This window comes from Callorhinchus milii, unplaced genomic scaffold (assembly GCF_018977255.1).
Source record: "Callorhinchus milii isolate IMCB2004 unplaced genomic scaffold, IMCB_Cmil_1.0 Scaffold1, whole genome shotgun sequence".
In the NCBI taxonomy this organism is placed as follows: Eukaryota; Metazoa; Chordata; class Chondrichthyes; order Chimaeriformes; family Callorhinchidae; genus Callorhinchus; species Callorhinchus milii.
The window spans coordinates 74,434,911-74,455,083 of record NW_024704742.1 but is presented as its reverse complement, the minus strand read 5'-3'; the positions used below and the strand labels follow the sequence as shown (position 1 = coordinate 74,455,083).

General features: G+C 42.3%; 1 protein-coding gene across 4 annotated transcripts in view; it reads right to left on the bottom strand.

The window, feature by feature from the left end:
- The window catches only part of LOC103177656 (cyclin-dependent kinase-like 2), a 39,011-nt gene extending 20,226 nt beyond the window's left edge, over nucleotides 1–18,785 (bottom strand). For 3 of the 4 annotated variants that reach the window (XM_007891915.2, XM_007891912.2, XM_007891916.2), the window contains exons 1-3: nucleotides 18,698–18,785; nucleotides 8,001–8,098; nucleotides 7,121–7,311 (exon numbers count right to left, since the gene is read on the bottom strand). In XM_007891915.2, the coding sequence (XP_007890106.2) occupies nucleotides 7,121–7,300 (180 nt within the window). In that variant the 5' untranslated portion in view covers nucleotides 7,301–7,311; nucleotides 8,001–8,098; nucleotides 18,698–18,785. The remainder of the gene's footprint in view (nucleotides 1–7,120; nucleotides 7,312–8,000; nucleotides 8,099–18,697) is intronic. The other variant, XM_007891914.2, reaches the window with a different exon arrangement.
- Between the last annotated feature and the right edge of the window lie 1,388 nt (nucleotides 18,786–20,173).

Here is a 20,173-nt window from a genome sequence, read left to right as displayed (position 1 = left end):
TCCCACCTTTCTCTCATTAGACATCTTTTTCTTTCCATAAGGTAATCAATTCGTCCAATATTCTCAACCTGGCTCAGATGGAAGCAATCCCGCCCCTGAAAGTTGTGGATTCATCTTTGTAGGACATTGCTGTGCACAGATTGGCTGCTGCATTTTGCCTACAAATACACAGTCAGTTTACAGAAACCTCTGTGAAGTTCTTTGACATATTTTGATATGATAAGGTGCTATAGCAAATTCAAGGATTATTATTATTATTTTATTTCCCAACATTACTTTGGGCCCTTTTCAGGATATTTGTTTGGCAGAGAAATGGCCCTAAAAACAAAATACCAAATATTTTGGTTTGCGAATAGCGGATTTTCAACCCACTCATGTCCCAGTCTCAGTATATTCAGCCGGAAATAGGGGGATTGTAGAAATCAAGTCACGTGGAATTGCTCTTTGCAAATAAAACACAATGGTTGAGGTTTCAACCTTCGGATTTAGCAAGAAACTTCACTTCCAAGAAATTTTAATTGAAAAATGATTCCCGATGAAGTATGATCTTAATCCACCTTTAATTACAGTAATCCAGTCCGGATCAAGCACTGCGGCTTCTGGCTGCCACTGTTGCCAGCTCTCCAAGGTCAGCCAGGCTCCAGAGACACTCAGTAACCACCTCAGTCCAGGATTCATTTCCAAAGTCAAAATATGTCATAGACAGCTGCAGAATAACACCAAATGCTTCACACAACACTAGTGTGTACTGCTGAAGGTAAATTAAGCACATCGCCTTATTCAAGGAATTAGCTGACAAAATAGACACACCGAATCCCACCGCATTCTAAAGCTTGTGTAGGCTTGTCCAGGCACCGAATAATGCTTCAGTGAAAGGATGTTGTTTAAAATGAAACCAAACATGTTAGCTAATACTGTACTATCAGAACTCTGCAGTGTATGAGTATGAATGAATCAGTACATTTAACCAGTGAGCCCATAACATCTATCCCTGTATGTTCCACAAGGCTCTAGGCAGAGTGGCACTCCTGCTGTATAATGACACATTCCCCGATGTGCAAACATTCATCTGTGCAGATGATCTCTGCATTGCCACCCAATCAGAAAGATTGAGGACATTCAGCACATCCTAGCTAACTTCCTGAGTTTACTTGGAGAATACTATCACACATGGTCCCTGAATGCCAACCCTAGCAAGACATAAATAAGTGCGCACCTTCCACCTGAAACACTGTCAGGCCAAGCGAAAATTGCATGTAACATGGGATGGTCCAATCCTCGAGCATTATGAATATCCAGTGTACCTTGGAGTCACATTAGAATGAATGCTGATATTCAAAGACAACATCAGTTCCTGGCTGTGGTTCTTGTGGTGCTGAGCTATGATGATAATGATGATGATTATATCTACAATATGTTTATCAAGTAATCAAATTAGATTTGGATTAGGTCAAAAATTAGATTGAAAAAATGGGACAGATATTTTTAATCTTGAATATGCATCATTCCGTGACTTTGAGCTCACACTCTTATTGCCACTCCAACACATTACCGTCCTGAGAATGAGACATTAAACAGAATCTGCCTGTTCAGGTGGATGTTAAAGATACCATGGCACATTTTGAAAAGAGAAGAGAATTTCTCCCAGTGTCCTGTCAAACAATCCCCCAGATAAAATTAATCATTCATTTAACTGTTGTTTGAGGACATTACTGTGCAAATACTGTCACAAGTTCTTTGAGACATTTTGACGATGTGATAAGGTACTGTATAAATGCAAGGATTATTATTACTATAAATCTCTCATAGTTTCCCACATAAATTACATTCTATTTGATTATATTTCAAACAATCCATAAAATATTAAGTTATCGTCTTTATTTCTCTGATGTAATAAGTGGACACCTGCAGAGAGTCAATACTATGTAACATTATAGTCATGGTTTCGGTATCAATGCCATCCAATGTCTCAGCAACAATTGTTCACAGCCCTGCATTAATAAACTGGATAGTGAGTGCTGAAATGACAAGCTGGGGGTAACAGATGGCAGAGCAATATGATATCTTCACTTCAAAGCTCCCCAAGTCTACTCACCTACACCTTATATTACTTCTCAGTATCTGCAAAGCTTGTACATTCTTAGTCACTATAGCAATCGGCTAATATAGAAGCAAAACAACTGTAGCCCTAACTGGCGGTATCCATAAATATCTGCATCATGAAATGTTATAAAGATGCTTCAATGGCATGGGATAGTGACGATCTCAACAACAAGCCACTGCAGATTAGAGAATGTTCCTTCTGTTACTTGACACTGTAGCACTGAGTACTTACCCTACAAAGCTGCAATCACTTTCCTTCCCACGACAATGGGCGACATATACAGGGCATAGGGGTTGACTTAAAATAGAAATTTCTAGAATATAATGGGTAACCAGAAAGCACAGCACTCCCTAGCTAGAATCATCATATTTCTTGGAACTTTAGCTTACACTTGATTGCTCCCTAAGTTTTGTTGATAAACTAAAGAAGCTGGTTGGCTTCCCTCATCCACAGGACTGTACTTTTAGACATGATACTCATTTTGTTAACCTCCAAAGTGTGGAGTTGAGTGGATCGTTTGGGTCATCGGGTCCCTGCAATGTCATCTCCTGTTTGTGCATATACAAAGTGCGAAGTGATATTGGCACAATCTGATGTCCCTTAATTCGGACATTTTATTTAATACAGGAATATGGCTGACTTCCACTTTACTAATAACATCACTTAGGAACATAGGAACAGGAATAGGCCATTCAGCCCCTCGAGCCTGTTCTGCCATTCTATAAGTTCATGGCTGATCTGTACCTCAACTCCAATTACCCACTCTTACCCCATATCCCTTAATACCCTGACCTAATACCGTTGACCACTTTATCCTCCTCCTTAAATGAATTAAATCCTACCTCTCACACCATCTCCACTTCATCTCCACAAACCATTTCTCCTCCAGCTCCCGCACCGTCTTATGCTGCATTGCTTTAGTCCCCTACTCTTCAATATCTATATGCTCCCTCTTCGTGACATCATTTGTAGACATGGGGTCAACTTCCATATGTATGCGGATGACACTCAACTGTACTTCTCTGCCTCCATCCTTGATTCCAGGACCACTGCTGTCCTGACAGAATGTCTGTCAGACATCAAGTCCAGGACGAGAGCCAACTTTCTTCAGTTGAACGTCAATAAGATTGAAGCTCTCCTGATTGGCTCCTGTCACCATCACCATCCATGGTTGCACAGGATACAGTTCAAGATCCTGGTCCTTACCTCCAAAGCCGTTCATGGCCTTGCTCCCACCCACCTCTGCAACCTCCTAACTCCCTACCAACCTGCTCGCACCCTCCGCTCAGTGGGCTCCAGCCTTCTTCAAGTCCCCCGCCTCACCCGCCACACTATTGGCAGGTGGGCTTTCAGGCACTCTACCCCCACCCCCTCAACTCCATCCCGCAGTCCTTCCGACTCACCCCTTCCCTTGTCTCCTTCAAGACCTGTCTCAAGACCCTCCTCTTCAACCGTGCCTTCGATCACCCTCCCCCTGACCTCCACCCTCCCTGATCCTGTCCCCCAGCTCAGGTCCGAAACACTGCCTTGGGACATCCTCCCGACATGAAAGGCTCTATACAAATGTAATTTTGTTGTTTTTAGTGATTTGTGTAAGTGGACACTCAAATCCCTTTGCTCCACAGTTCTTAGTTTCTCACCATTTAGAAAATATTCTGTTTTGCTATTTTTGGATACATAGTGGATGATCTCACACTTCCCCACATTGAATTCTATCTGCCACAGTTTTACCCACTCACTTAATCTATCTAAGTCCCTTTGCAACTTATTGCTCCCAACCATACAATTTACTGTGCCTCTCTGACATTGTGTCATCTGCAAATTTTGACATAAAACTCTCTATTCCTTCACCCAAGTCACTTATATATATGGTGAAAAGCTGAGGCCCCTGTACAGACCCCTGGGGAACACCACTTGTCACACCTCGCCAATCAGAGAATGTTCCTTTTATCTCTGCTCTGTCTCCTGCCTCCCAACCAATAACCAAGCGACATCACAAGGTTAGATGAAGTTAGATTTGTCAGCCATGACCTACCCTTCACAAATCCATGCTGACACAGAAAAGTAGGAAGGGACGTCAAGGCAACCAAATAAGCCAGAAATCTATCATTTTAGTGTGAAAAGAGAGACAGTCTGTGGGAAGCTATTTGAGTGGTGCTACTGTGTTATAAGCAAGTTCTCACTTTAATGAAGCATTGTAACTGGGCAATAGGAGATGGAAAGTAAGTAGCATTAGTAGTAGTAATAAGTAGTAGTCTGAGGATGTTAGTAACAGGAAGCGACATATCTTTTAAGTACTATAGTACTTATTAAGTACTAAATACAAAATAAAACCAAATGCAAACAAATGACCAAACTGGAGTTTATGGATGTTAGTTGGTTTTAACAGTATTGAATCATTTAGCATTGTGAATTTATAAACTGAACAAGGTCAATATTGTTTGCCAATTATATGTGCACACAACTGGGCACAATCCTCAGTTGATTAATAAACCAGTGTTAAAGTCTCAAGTGTAAGGTTTAGCACCTGGGGGAAATACCATGACCAGCACAGTAGCCTGTCTATAAATAGCTCTATACAAAGAAAATAAACCACAAACCATCAATCTCTGATTACATTCAAAAACACATCTGGTTACATAGCTGTCACAACTTATAACATCATCTAAACTGTTAAAGGCATTACTGGCTGCTTTGTAATTCATTCCCTCTCTCCCATCCATCTTTTACATGGTGCCAGCCTGGCTCAGTTGGCAGCATTCTCTGAGGCAGAAGGTTTAGGCTTCAGGACCCATATCAACAACGATGGCAAATAATATTTGTATAGTGCCTTTCAAGTCAGGAGGACGTCCCAAGACCCTGGACAGTCAGGGATTTAGACCCAATCAGGCAGTTGGGATCAGGAGGGTGGAGAGCAGGGAGTGTAGAGATAGGAGGGTGACCAAAGGCGCGGTTGAAGAGGATGGTCTTGAGACATGCGTTGCAGGAGGCAAGGGAGGGAGCAAGGTGAAGCGAATGTGGGATGGAGTTCCAAAGGTGGAGGCAGAGAGGCTGAAGGCCCGACCGCCAATGGTGGGGTGGGCAGGGTGGGGGACGTGGAGCAGGACGTGGAGAACGGGTCATAGCACAGATGTGCGGTAGAAAGGACAGTTGATGGAAAACAAGATGCTAAGGTTCTGGACTGGCTCAGTGAGGTGGAGTGTGCATCTATGGCTGGTAATGCTGTCAGTGCCTGAGGTGTGAAGGTGCTGACGGGAGCCATCAGGAGAGCCTCGGTTCAACTGTAGAAAGTTGGCTCTCATCCTGGATTTGATGTCTGACAGACATTCTGTCAGGACAGCAGTGGTCCTGGAGTCGAGGGTGGAGGCAGAGAGATAGAGTTGGGTGTCCTCCGCATACATGTGGAAGTTGACCCTATATTTGTGTCTCATGTCACCAAGAGGGAGCATGTAGATGTTGAAGAGAAGAGGACCAAGGACAGAGCATGCACTATGTTAAAGCATAGACCATCGGATTACATAGTGAAATAAATACTGATTTTAGTTACAGCTAATATATATTTCACAATTACAAAAGGTACAAAATAGAATATAATTTAACTGTCTAAGTTAACTTTCAGAAGAATAAGATTCAGCATTTATAGTAGTTTTATTATTAGTGTTTTTTTGTGCTGTGTAGGGTTTCGTGTTTTTTTTTCTGAAGTCAGAATAATTCCTGTGGCCATGTGCTGTAATAAGTGACAACAACAACAACAACAACAACAAGATTCCATTTATAGAGCGCCTTTCACGTCAGGAGGACGTCCCAAGGCGCTGCACAGTTGGGTCATGACCCGAGCAGGGGGAAATGGTCAGGGTGAGGGGAGGAAGGGAGGGAGAGAGGAGGGGGAAATGGTCAGGGTGAGGGGAGGGAAGGGAGGGAGCGAGGAGGAGGAAGAGAGTCGAGAGGGGAGCTGAAGGCACGGTCAAAGACAACATTCCCAGTTTGCTCTGGTCATAATAAAGCTGTTGAATTGGAGTCCAGCTCTTACTTATATGCCTCATAATAGATTATCAACATGTTATAATAATAATCCTTGCATTTGATATAGGGCCTTATCACATCTTTGAGATGTCTCAAAGCGCTTCACAGAATATACTGTAAAGTGAAATGACTATATTTTGTGGGTGAAACATTACAGCCAATCGGGTTTATTATTCCTGGAAAAGTGATCCACCAATCGACTAACAGCCGGGTTTCTATTTATTGCTGGGCAAACAGAGGCATGTGGAGTAAGGAAACTTTCCCAAACTGCCCAGGAATCAAACACAGGTTCTCTTGCGAGGTGATTGCTGTAATCACTAAGCTACAGGACACCAGCAGGCACTGAACTTCTACTTTTTTCCATTGCATCAAAGAGACATTTGCTACATTTCTAAAGCATATGGCTTTGTCCACCACAAACTGAAACTTTTAACCATGAACATATTTAGCAAGTATTAAGACAAAACCCTGTCAAAAATCTCCTGGATGAGATAATCCAATTTCTAATATTTCTGACATTCCAAACATTCAAAACACCATACAAATTACGTCCTTTACACTATATACTGTGAAGTGCTTTTGAGACATCCTCCCAGTGCGAAAATATATCAAATATCAAATATAAGGATTATTATTGATGTCCAAAAACAACTTTTGTTAATAACATTTTAGTGTAAAAGAGTTATTTTCAACTGTTGGTACTGTCTCACTGAAGTATAGAACATACCACAGCAGTGACTGATTTACTGTGATCATCGGTGGCTGATTTACTGTGATCAATGGTGTTGATTTATTGTAATCAGTGGTGACTGACCCAATGTGATCCAATAATCACTGATCCAGTGGTGGTGTGATCTACATTAGTTCAGTCGTGGCTGTGCTTCCCTGTGCTCCAGAGATGCTTGTAATGTTGTTGCGACTGTATTCTGTATCCCACATTAATCCGGGGATACCTCTGCACTTCAGCATTGGAAATATCATTTATGATCTTACCTTTAATAACCTTATTTCCCTCATAGCGATTTTCTTCACCATTTTGTCATCGTCACTCTCTAGAAATTTTTTGATAGCAACGATTCTTCCATTATCCTTGTTCCTGCACTTCATTACCATTCCATAGCTCCCCTCCCCTACCAGTCCCAGGTTTTCATACTTCTCCATATTTTCCGGCATCTACCTATGAACTGTAAGAAAATACACAACATTAAAGCAAGAAATAACTTGCATTTTATTGCACCTTCTCAAGTCGAATTGTCTCAAAGCACTTACTGTCAAGTGTAGTGACTGTTTTTATACGCAAATGTAGCAGCAAATTTGCATACAGCCAAGTACTGCAAACAGCCATGAACAACCAATTTGGGTGGGATCTTTAACATCCACTTGAACAGGCAGACAGCACTTCAATTTAATGTCTCATCCAAAAGACAACAATGTAATGCTCCCCTGTTGCACTAGAAGGTCAACCCAGACTGTGAATTCCAAGTCCTGATGTGGAGAGATGCCTTCTGACTCAGAGGAGAGTGTGCTAAAGAAAGCATGAACGAGAAAAGCTATTCAGCCTATCAAATCCGCTACCTCCATAGCCATGCAATATCTAACGATTACAAACTCACCCCTTCGCTCTGTCTCCAGGGCAAATGTTGCAGTTTTCCCCTTTGAGCCCTTTTTCAATTCAATATACTTTGGTGATGAATGACTCCCAACTATTCTTATAGCACATTTTCTCAAGAAGAGTAACCCGAGCAGAGCAGGGCTGAGAGAGTGAACAGCCAGAATTTACATGTTCAAAATAGGAAGACCCACTGACATTTTGAACGAGCGTCACACCCAGAAGATTCCTGTTCCAATATTTTCTAGTTTATCTCAAACTTACAGCGTCTGCAGTTTTCCTTCTTGTTCCTGTGAGTTAGAGTTCATTCTTCAAAAAACTATTCTCATCTAGTTTTTATTTTCATTTTTCTATAACCTTTACTGTAACAAAAAAAGAAAGGTTTTATGTAAATCTATCAGTAACTAAGGAATACAAAACAGCCAAAGTCAAGCCACAGACAACAATGAGTGAGCCAGACTAGTCCATATGAACACACGTCTGAACAGTGTGGTCACAATTTGTTTGGTCTATCCTCCAGGAAGGAGGAGGAAGGTCAGCGGGGTGTCTTTTGGGCTTTTAGTTCTACGGTGACATGCGTGGTAGTAGAATATCCAATCAAATCAATCTTCTCTGGTGATCTGGCGCCTGAGCCAGGCGTGCCCAGTACTCCAAGGTAATGTTGATGATGACCCAACCAGCTTGCCATATCATCTTGACTTGCAGGAATAGAAGGCAGAGAGTCTTCCTACTTGGCTCCTGTTAATCCTGTGAGCCAAAGCCCGAACAGTATGGTGGTCCTAGCTGGACAAGCAGTGCGACAATGTTCACATTGGCAAACTGCAGGTTTTTAACATGTTAGACTCCAGCAGAACCCCAATACACACTTTGGGGTCCCAAGCCTTGGCTTTTGCCAACATATTCCTAATACTCTCCGAGATTAAATTAGTCAGGTGCATCCCTCCAGGAAAAGAGTGCACATTCTTTTCTAGACAAACGGAAACCATACATATGTGTGACTCTCAGTCTGGTTAGGATACTTTGTTAAGTTTCAGAATGACCAAAAGTATACCAGATTAGTCGTCATCATAAAAGCCGAAAAACCTACAATATGACATTTTCCCACAAGCTTATCATTGGCTCTTCAAAAGGCGGTTGCCAGCAGGACTCTTTATTTACCGGGAACATTAACATGATATCTATTCTGCTTCAGACCCTAATCAGCCAGTCAATCACAAAGGCCATGGAGAATGAGGTCCTGCATTATTGTTACAAATGTTTTGACACACTGATGAAATTACAGCCACTGATACCTTGAAACCCAAAGTACATCAGCACATTCCGAGCAGTTTATGTACAGGCCAATACAAAAGGTGGCTTTGTTGTGGGAAGCATGACTATGTGTTGTAAATCAAACTTTGCCATGTTTACTTACGGAGAGCGAATCTCTCAGGCATCCAAATTGACCAAACTGTAATGTATGACTTCAGGTGTTTATACTTATCCCCTGCTTTAAACCAGCATTTGTTTTGGTTAACTTTATTTCCTCTTCTCTTCATCTAGGATTATGATTGTAAGGGTACCAGCTATTTCACCCCAAGTACTCACTTTCCAGCAGATATCACTACATAGGGATCAGGAGTGTTCATCCTGGCTGATTTGTTTTACTCTCAATAGTCTTTGGGCACTCAAGTGTAGTTATTGCACCCACTGCCACTGAACAGGCCGATGGGACCTCAGATTAATGTCGCATCCAAAGGACACCTTCAACAATGCAGCACACCCCCAGCACTGCATTGGACTGTCAGCTTAGACTATATGAGTTCAAATCTCAACATGGAGCTTGAACCCACACCTTCTGACCCAGCGTGCTCCCACTGAGCCAAGCTTACACACAACTTGCACTGGTATAGCACCCTCTATGCAGGGTAGAATCTTAGAGTGCTTAACGGTGGTGGAGCCTGACTCTGAGCCTGGGGTTGGGGGTGGGGGGCGCGTGACTGTCTATTCGAGGGCAAACATGGCAGCCAACTTGCACACAGCAATATCCCACAAACAGTCATGAAGTGAATGACCGATTTTATCTGACCACCCTCCTGGAGACACTCACTTCGTTTTTGGAATAGTTTCATTGGATCTTTAATGTTTGGCCACCCATGTCCTCACTCACACCAAACTCCACTTGTCTATCACCCAGTCCTTGTCAGGCTCCACTGCTTCCCTGGCTCCAACTGATTGATTTCAAGATCCTCATCCTCACCTACAAATCACTTCATGTCCTTGCATCACCACATCTCTCTGATCTCCTCCTACCGCTCTCCTCCTCTCACATCTTTTATTTGACTAACTCATGCTTGCTGCTCATTCCCTGCCCTCTCTGCATCTCTTTTGGTGGCTGGGGTTTACAATTCTTTATAACCTCTGGAACTTATCTCGCCAACTATGCCGATAGTCGCCTCGCACTTCCCCCTCCCCTGTGCTCGACGACCATCCCCACCCTGTAAAATGCTCCAAGACATTATTCTATATGAATAAAAATTGTTTATGTTGTTTTTATTCTAGGTGGAGAACAAGAGCTAATGAAACAAGATGGAAATGCCGTAGCAACGTTGGAGTATCAGTAACTAAGCAACATGCACTGTATCATAAACTACAGGTTAGTGAGTTAGATATTAGCAGTCAAGAGGAAACCAAATGGGATGTGCCCTCAAGGAACTTGAATCGGGTCAATCATCTGCAAACATATTTACTGAGCAACTACCTGACAGACTGAACCAGACCATATCCTCAAATTACATCCCCATTTGCCCTTGTGGTCTAAGAGTGCAATATATTCAGCAGGTTTGTGGTGGATACAGAGGTGTTCATTAACTTAAATATATGGTGGACTCTCAGATCAAGAAAGCAAGTCTACCAGCTTCTGTCCACTCCTTAAACCCATGAGCAGTCACACAATGCTACTAAAGAATTGACACAGGTATGCAGCTAGGCAGGAAAAGTAATAATAATAATAAAGTAGAGCTGAACAGAGGGCCTGACTGCTTCTCTTAAAGCTGTGTTATCTCCATTGTACTTCACTACCTTCCTCCTCCCTCCCCCCAACTGCAATGGTTCTACAAAAACAGGTACTGTTCAGTTTAGACTATTTACAACATTAATATTTAATCTGATTCTAAGTAACTAAATAATAGTTCTGTAATTCTAACCATAACATATGTACATATATTCATGGAATTAAATCCTGATCTGAGTTATCCATATTACAACTACAGTTTACCAGATGTTCTATTTTTGGGGGATATCTTCTTTCTTGAATTAACACTCAGTTTCTTTCGGCATTTGAGCTGGTAGCATTGGAAATTAAAGCTCTTAAAGTTGGAATACTTCTACTCTACTGCACTCCAAACAATAGCTGCTTTTACCCAGAAATCTGACTGATTGTAAATTTAGAATTCACACCAGTTTACATTACACCACCTCAGGGGGTAGCTCCTGCGGGTGTCTCTCTACACAAATTAGCTGCAGATTCCACAAGCACAGCTTGTTGTCCCAAATGAAAGCTGACAGATTCCTCTACTTTCCAGCAAGTTAACTTCTCTGATGAGTTGGCTCCAAAGTAATATGCTTGTTAACAGAATGTTGGAATGGAATCAATGGCAAGCTGTGTGGTTTTAGTTAGTTAAACTCCAGCAGTATAATGACACATACTTTGGAAAAAGCTTGGCTTTTGCCAACTTGCACCTAATACTCTGCAATTCGGTAACTAGAGTGCAAACCTTCAGGGAGAATGCATGCTTTCCATTCCAAATACAGAGAAGTGTCCATGCGTAGGTGGCATACATATGTAGAACTCTGATTTGCAATGGGTTTTCCCATGATTAAGACATCCAGATGACCAAAACCATAATCCTTTCCTTGCCCATTTTCTACCAGATTATCTTGCCCTTTGTAGATATTCAAAGGCCGATTTTCCAAATGGTAATCTTTTTAACAGTTACAAGATGAATAGCAGTTCAGGCGTTACAAATCTTCTTTGGTGCAGTTAATGTCATTCATATGTTCTGATGAAAGGTTTAACAAGTTAGTAAATGTTTTATCTCTAACAATCAAAAAACAGCAATTGAGGGAAGTCTCAGCATGAGGAAAATCCAAGGAACCTACATCACATCTGCATGTTCCAAAATCCAGATGCCATAATAATATTATTCCTTGCAATTGATATAGCGCCTTATCATGTCTTTGAGTTTTCTTCATTGGAAGATTGATCACTGGAACAATATGTCATTGGAAGCCCCCAACACTTGAATGATCAACCATTGGAATGGTTAACCACTGGAATAATCAACCACTAGAATGATCAACTAATGTAAGGATATTCCCCATGTTAATACTCTGGATCAAGAGCCAATGATCAATGGAAAAGGATGGCTGGTTTCATACCATCGAAGTGAGCAGACTGGCCAGAGAACTAGCAGGCTCTGTCTAGTGCACTACCCAACTCACATGTTTTGCAAAATAACATTATTATGTGTTTGGGTAATTGCTAGCCTCTACAATGATACAAATTTATTCTTAGGTAAGAAACAACAACTTAATAATAATAATAATAATAATCGTTGCATTTGATATAGCGCTTTTCACGTCTTCTAAACGTCTCAAAGCGCTTCACAGAATATATTATAAAGTGAATCAACTCTATTTTTTGTGGGCGAAACGCGGCAGCCAATTGCGCACAACAGTGTCCCACAAACAATCATGGATTGAGTGACCAAATTATTATTGTTGTTTTCTCTTGAAGGATTATGATCAGGCGTGTGGAGTAAGGAAACTTGCCCAAAGTTTCGCCCTGCCGGAAATCAAACCCAGGTCTTTCACTTGTGAGGCGAATGCTCTAACCATTGAGCTACAGGACTCTTTGTAAACAATTGTATATTGTCTTTGATTATGATTGTTGTTGTTGTTTTGAAGCCATCAATACAGTTGCACTAATCCTGTTGTCTTTCTTGAATTTTAAGTTCCTTTGTGAACTTGGTTCAAATAATTTTTCTTCTGCTACTTGGAGAAAATTCTGTACAAAAACAGCATCTTTATATTTTATGAATTCTTGCACATGCTTTAATGTCAAAAATGAGAATGCCTTTGACCTCTGTAGTCCATTTTTTCCTGGCACCAACACAAAATGCCACATTCATTAACATCGGCCAGTATTTAACGACTTAATAATGAAGTGGAATATCTTCATTAACATCTGATCGAGTACCTTAACTTACTATTGACGATGCCCTATCAGAATTTACAGCATTACAGCTGCCCATAAATGGTAGCACTTATTGCTGCATAATTGTGACTATCCTCCGGGGACGGGGGGGGGGCGGGAGGAGAAAGAAACTGGGATCTCTTTCGAACTGAGCTGGCTCCTAGGTGAATGCTTGGCAGCGTAATGTTGGAAATGAGCCAACTCTCTGGGGCTCTCAGTTGTCCGGTTCCTGAGCAATGTAGGTCCGCTACACTCCAGCACTATTGATGACAGCCTAGCCAGCCTGGCTCATCAACAGGAGTTGAGGGACAGACCAGTGCTATTAGCTGTTAACCCTGCAAGCTTAATGCGTGGATTGGTCCTAGCTGGGCAAGCAGACGGACTCTTGTCAAACACTGCTTTCAATCACCTATACGTGGCCTTAGCTGCTTAAACTCCAGATCCCCATGCCTTGGCTTTTGGTACGCTGCACCGAATACTGTATTGCAGTGACTTTAGCAGGCAGTGTTAGTCCAGGGAGAGAGTGTGCATTCCAATTCCAGACACAGGAAACTCTCCATGTATAGGTGACATCAGCATGTGAAACTCAGTCTGGTTTGTACACGCTTAAGCATGGTGATCAGTTTATGTATGTCACGTGTGTACATAACTAAACTGTCTTAACTACTGTGGTATTGGGTATCAAGTGCTGCAGAGCAGGATCTGCAGTTTGTGACATTTAGGGATTCTTGCAAGATGTGACTTTTGGGGTGTGTCATTTTCTAGCTATAACTGATACAACGTGCAACATTCCAGCCTTTTTCTTTCTCCGCTCCCACCGCTCCTCTCCTGAAGACATTTGACTGTTTTTCTTTCTGCTGATTGCCATGAGTATCAATTGCACTGCAGTACCTCACCCAAGCTCCAACCCAAGCTTTGTGTTAGCAAGCATTGCCCCACATTATTGAAGGGCACAGAAGGTACCCTGCCTTCATTATCCAGAGGGAAGCACTCAGGAGCAGGAACCCTGGCTGATTTCACCTTCGCTATCCAATAATAATAATCCTTGCATTTAAGATAGCGCTTTTCACGTCGGGAGGACGTCCCAAAGCGCTTCACAGAACACACTGTAAAGTGAATTGACTGTATATTTGTGGGCGAACGCGGCAGCCAATTGCGCACAGCAATGTCCCACAAACAGTCATATGGATTGAAAATGACCAATTTATTATTGTCTTTTTTTGGAGGGATTATTATTAGGCGTGTGGAGTAAGGAAACTTGCCCAAGGTTTCGCCCTGCCTGGAATTGAACTCAGGTCTCTCAGTTGCAAAGCGAGTGCTCTAACCACTGAGCTACAGGACTCCACAAAGTGGTGTAGAGAGCAAATGTAGCATTGCAACCGATGATTAGCCAATTTATCAATAATAGATTCAAACCTGCAGCCTTCTTTATTTGGTCAGATGGATTCTGATACATGTGGGAACCCATCATGTTTAAATGTAGGCTTGAAACTACAACCTTCTGATTCGAAGGGCTATCAACACTCTTGTGCCACACTGACAATATTTCCACACCTATGGAATGCATACACTCTCTGGACTCAGTGTGAGTACCAACTCGAAATCTAATGTTATGCAAATGCAGACCCACTACTGTACAGCTTCATCTACAACTACACAGATAATCTTTGCTGAGACATTCCTGGTGCCAGGACCAGCATACCCCCAAAGGCTTCTGGTGAGTACCAACAGCATGAGATGTGCAAATATGACCTGGCCATTGAGCAGCTATATTTTCAAGCATTGAGTCCACCTTGCACTGGGGTGGGTGGACCTTGGATTACAAATGCCTATAAATTACTACCTAGATGAGTTGCTGAGTAAATAATTCAACTTGGCAAATACATTAAACCCAAATAAATTAAGTACCTTAACATTGAAACCCTGTATTTGTTTGTCCCTCTTAAACCAAACCTACGTTAATTGCTGATGCAATTGGTAGATAGATCCTCACATACCAACTGCTACAGAAGCAATGAATAAAGACATTATACTTAATAGCCTAGCTGCAAGGTGAGTTCACCAAGTTTTTGCTTACATTAGATCAGTTTATCGTTTCAACAAATTAATAATAATCTTAATAAATTCATTGGTGAATAATATACTGAGCAAATTTTCTTAAATCATCAGAAAACAACTTCAATATGGGGAATAAAGCTTTAAATAACAGAGGGGTTACAAAAAATGTTTTGCATTTCATTGCATAATCAGTTTTGCATTTTTAGCCCATGTAGGGCTACTTTGCTCTTTTCATTAAATAGGAGTAAAGTTCCCTTTTGTAATACAACAACAAAAAAATTACATTTGTATAGCGTCTCTCACATCAGGAGGACGGTCAGGGATCCATACCCAAACTGGTGTTTGGGATCAGGAAGGGTGGAGGGCAGGGAGAGGAGGGTGGCTGAAGGCCCAGTCAAAGAACAAGGTCTTGAGACGGGACCTGACGGAAACGAGACGGGGTGAGGCTGAGGGATTGCAGGATCGAATTCCACAGTGTGGGGGCAGAGATGTTGAATGCCCGACCGCCAATGTGGGGCAGGGGGTGCGGGGTACCTGAAACAGGCTGGTGTTCACCAAGTAATATTACTTGAAATAGTAAATCAGTGTGAAAGAGCCCCCAGTTGTCCTCCATCCTACATGGGTGATATCTGAATTTTATTCGCCTCAACCACAGACCAGGAGCCAATAAATATTTCACAGAACTAAATTTCTGAACGTGGCTGAGTTGGTGTGATAATGGAGGAATACTAAAAATCTAAGAATAGCGAGAATACTGTAACCTCTGAAGGACAAAAAAGTGTCTATCTGACTTATACCACATGGTAATTGACTTCCATAGTGAACATTTATAGTAGAGATATTTTCAATCAATGAACTTTATCTGGAACCAGAAATAAACATTTAAGTATGATGTATTGTTTCCTAAAGCCCCAGAGTTTTTGAGACTTTTATTTGAAGCAGTCTTATCAATATCAATGCAATTCTGCATTTGCTGGTAATACATCTCTATTACTCAACATCACTGAGGTGCGTTGGTCTGTTCGGGTAGACGTTAAAGATCCCACTGTGCTCTTCAAAAAGAGAAGGGAGTTTCTCTCATTGTGAAAGTACTTCACAGGAAATAATGTGAAGTGAAGTTACTATGTATTTTGTATGCGACCGCAACAGCCAATTTGCGTACAGTAATGTCTTACAAACATTGAAATTAATAAACAATTTTATTCGTGTGATTGTTGGTCAGGGAACCGGGGAAACTCCCTTCTCTTTGCTGTGTCACTCTATATAATCTATGAGAACAGATGAGAGAGATCTGGGCTGTTTTCACTCAGAGAAAGTTGAGAGGTATTGATAAGGCATCTGTTTCCACAGGTCAGTGATTCAGTAACTACAGAGCATAAATATAAGATCAATATCAAAAAAACAATGGAAGAGGTTATTATGGCATGGAAGGCTCTACCAAAACATTTGTTGAAGAAAAATCTATATTTTTTAAAGGGGATTTAGACAAAAAGAATCTAAAATGTATGGTAAGTGGAACCAAATGGATTCAGTACAGCTTTGATTGGTTGATGGCTTCCCGTGTCTCCTGTAAAATTCGATGATTCTGTGTCACCAGATTGATTCCCACCGGTCACCAAAGAAGTGATTGATTACTTTGCAGAGTTAAAGACACAACATTATGTTTAGGTCCTGCTCCCTCCTGGTATCCTGCACTGGTATTCATGAGTCGCTATTATTGAAAAAAACTGCATACTTCAGCTGTTAAATATTACTTAGCTTTTTCTTAACTTTACAGCATCCTGTAAAGCCACATTCATTGTACAATAACAGACGATGATAATCATACCATGAAATTATAAGAACCTTTATGAATTTACTCCAAAAACTTTCTGCCATACTGTACAGTTATGAAATATAAAATCAGATACTGAAAACTGATCACCTGAAAGTAAACATGCAGCATATAACAATTCATAGCAGTGAAGTTAGCAGGCATGTTAATTGAAGGCAATGCTATCATTTATTCAGGCTTTCTAATATTTCAGGATTTTACAAGTATAAATTTACATGATGATACTTTATAGAAGCACATATCAAATTATAAAAGATCATAGAGCTGAAATTTCCCTGGTCTAAGACTGTGGGACTGTTTTGATTTAAATGTAAGAGAGAATTGCAGAAAAACCTTACATTTAGCCTTGATTTGGAAGATTCTTGTAATTTCATGGTCTGGTCTTTTTTAACATTGAGCTTTCAAACAAGGCTGGATTTAAGAATCAACAATTCTGTCTGCCTTCAATTTAATGCGAAATTAATATGGTATCACAGGCAAATACCAGGACTATGATTTTCAAATCCTTTATGATGTGGAATACTTTAATAGTTTTGCTACATAATTCCACACAAAAGGAGACATTTTTTCTGAGATTGGTTTAGGACAGATAATCCTGATAATCCTTGCATTTGATGTAGCGCCTTATCAGGGCTTTGAGACATCTCAAAGCGCTTCACAGAATATACTGTAAAGTGAATCGACTGTATTTTGTGAATGAAACACAGCAGCCAATTATGACTATACAATTATAACTACAGTAGGTTTACAGGAAAATTTATAATTTTAACACATCCAGCATGCACTAAATGCATGGAGTCAGACCTCTGTGTAATTGTTGTCCGCTATAAATATCTTGTTGCTTTTCATCTATTCATAACAAACAAATGAAGTACTTTACATTTATTGTACTTCTATCATGTCATTTGTAAATATTGAAATTCAGAAATACCAAGTTTGCCTAAATGCCAGATGTGTCCATTAAATATTACTATTATACAATAATCATACCAGAGAGAAATGACCTTTATAACTATGATTATTTAAATATTGTTTATCACGTTAAATGATTTACACAATAACAAATCTCATTTTCTCAGTGTGGTTTATACAGTAACTTTTCTCAGTCTATTTAACAGTTGCTCAGCTCACTGTGGGAGCTGAAGCTGTGTGAGTGCTGAGGGGGTGAGAGAGCTGAGGGGGTGAGAGTGCAGTGAGTGCTGAGGGGGTGTGAGAGCTGAGGGGGTGTGAGTGCTGAGGGGGTGTGAGTGCTGAGGGGGTGTGAGAGCTGAGGGGGTGTGAGTGCTGAGGGGGTGAGAGTGCAGTGAGTGCTGAGGGGGTGTGAGAGCTGAGGGGGTGTGAGAGCTGAGGGGGTGTGAGTGCTGAGGGGGTGTGAGAGCTGAGGGGGTGTGAGTGCTGAGGGGTGTGAGTGCTGAGGGGGTGTGAGTGCTGAGGGGGTGTGAGTGCTGAGGGGGTGTGAGTGCTGAGGGGGTGTGAGTGCTGAGGGGGTGTGAGTGCTGAGGGGGTGTGAGTGCTGAGGGGGTGTGAGAGCTGAGGGGGTGTGAGTGCTGAGGGGGTGTGAGAGCTGAGGGGGTGTGAGTGCTGAGGGGTGTGAGAGTGCTGAGGGGGTGTGAGAGCTGAGGGGGTGTGAGAGCTGAGGGGGTGTGAGAGCTGTGGGGGTGTGAGTGCTGTGGGGGTGTGAGTGCTGAGGGGGTGTGAGTGCTGAGGGGGTGTGAGAGCTGAGGGGGTGTGAGAGTGCTGAGGGGGTGTGAGAGCTGAGGGGGTGTGAGAGCTGAGGGGGTGTGAGTGCTGTGGGGGTGTGAGAGCTGAGGGGGTGTGTGGGGGGTACAGTACCTGCAGTCTCAGGCGCCTATCTTGCTCACATGCCTCGCGGCGCTGCTCGGTGTGTCCGCTGCCCCCTCCCTCCCTCCCTGCCCCCCTCCCGCCCCTCTCAGGCTGTGTGCTCGGGACAGGACAGGACAGGACAGGACACACATCGGGGGGGGGACGAGAGGCGCAGAGGAGGTCCCTCTCAGGCACTGAGCTCTTTGTGTGGCTGTTTCTGTCCCTTTGTCTGAAGTGTTGTCACAATGAAGGCGCTGCAGTGCACACACCGCCACAGCTGTGAAGGGGGGGTGTGGGGGTGAGGGGAGGGGAGGGCTGAGGGGAGGGGAGGGGAGGCGCTGGAACCAACTCAGCAGCCACTGTGTGTGTGTGTGTGTGAGAGAGAGAGAGAGAGAGAGAGAAGCTGTAAATGGTTACCAACAGCAACACCAACCCTCCCCACAACACCATCACCTCACCCACCACTCGTTGCCTGCGACTCCACCCCTCCCCCCCTCCCCTCCACCCCTCCAACATCTTTCTTTTGAAAAACAAATCAAAGTTTCCAGTCCTGTGGCTACACTTCTGGTAAGTGAGGCCAGTGTGTCTATCCCCAGACAGCCATGGTGTTGATCAGTGAGACTGCGACACTCAGGACTTTATTGATATATATATATTTAAAAAATCCCCCCCCCCCCCCCCCATTCAGACCTGTTACCCAGCCACCAGGGAAATTTTTAAGGAGAGAAAAATCCTCTCATGTTCCTTATTTTAACAATTATGAAGCTATTTCCTTAATAGTGTAGCCCCAAGTGAAAGGATTGTCAGCATCCAATTCCCCTTATTTACTGAGGTTTTCCCTTATTTTGGCCTGTAAGCAATTCATGGAATAATAGAATCTTACAGCGCAGAAGGAGGCCGTTCAGCTCATCGTACCTGTGCCGGCTCTTTGAAAGAGCTCCCAACTAGTCCCACTGCTCTGCTCTTACCTCATAGCCCTGCAATGTTTCCTTTTTAAGTACCTCTCCAATTCACTTTTGAAAGCTACTATTGAATTTGCTTCCACCACTCTTTCAGGCAGTGCATTCCAGAAAGTAACAATTCTCTAGGTAAAATTTGCCTTTAACAAATCCACATTGGTTGTCCTTTATTAACCCATGTTTTTCCAAGTGCAAATTAATGTTGTCCCGTATTATGGTTTCTAGAAGTTTCCGAGGTTAGGCTGACTGGTCTGTAACTACCGGGTTTATCCATCTCCCCTTTTTTGAACAGGGGAGTAACATTTGTAATCCTCCAGTCCTCAGGCACCACTCCCATATCCTAAGAGGATTGAAAGATTGTGGCCAGAGCCTCCACTATTTCCACCCTTACTTCCCTCAGTAATCTAGGATGCATCCCATCCAGACCAGGTGACTTTTCTACTTTGAGTGCTGCTAACCTTTTCAGTACCTCCTCTATCTTTTATCTTATCCAATTTCTCTACCCCCCTCCTCCTTTACTGTGACA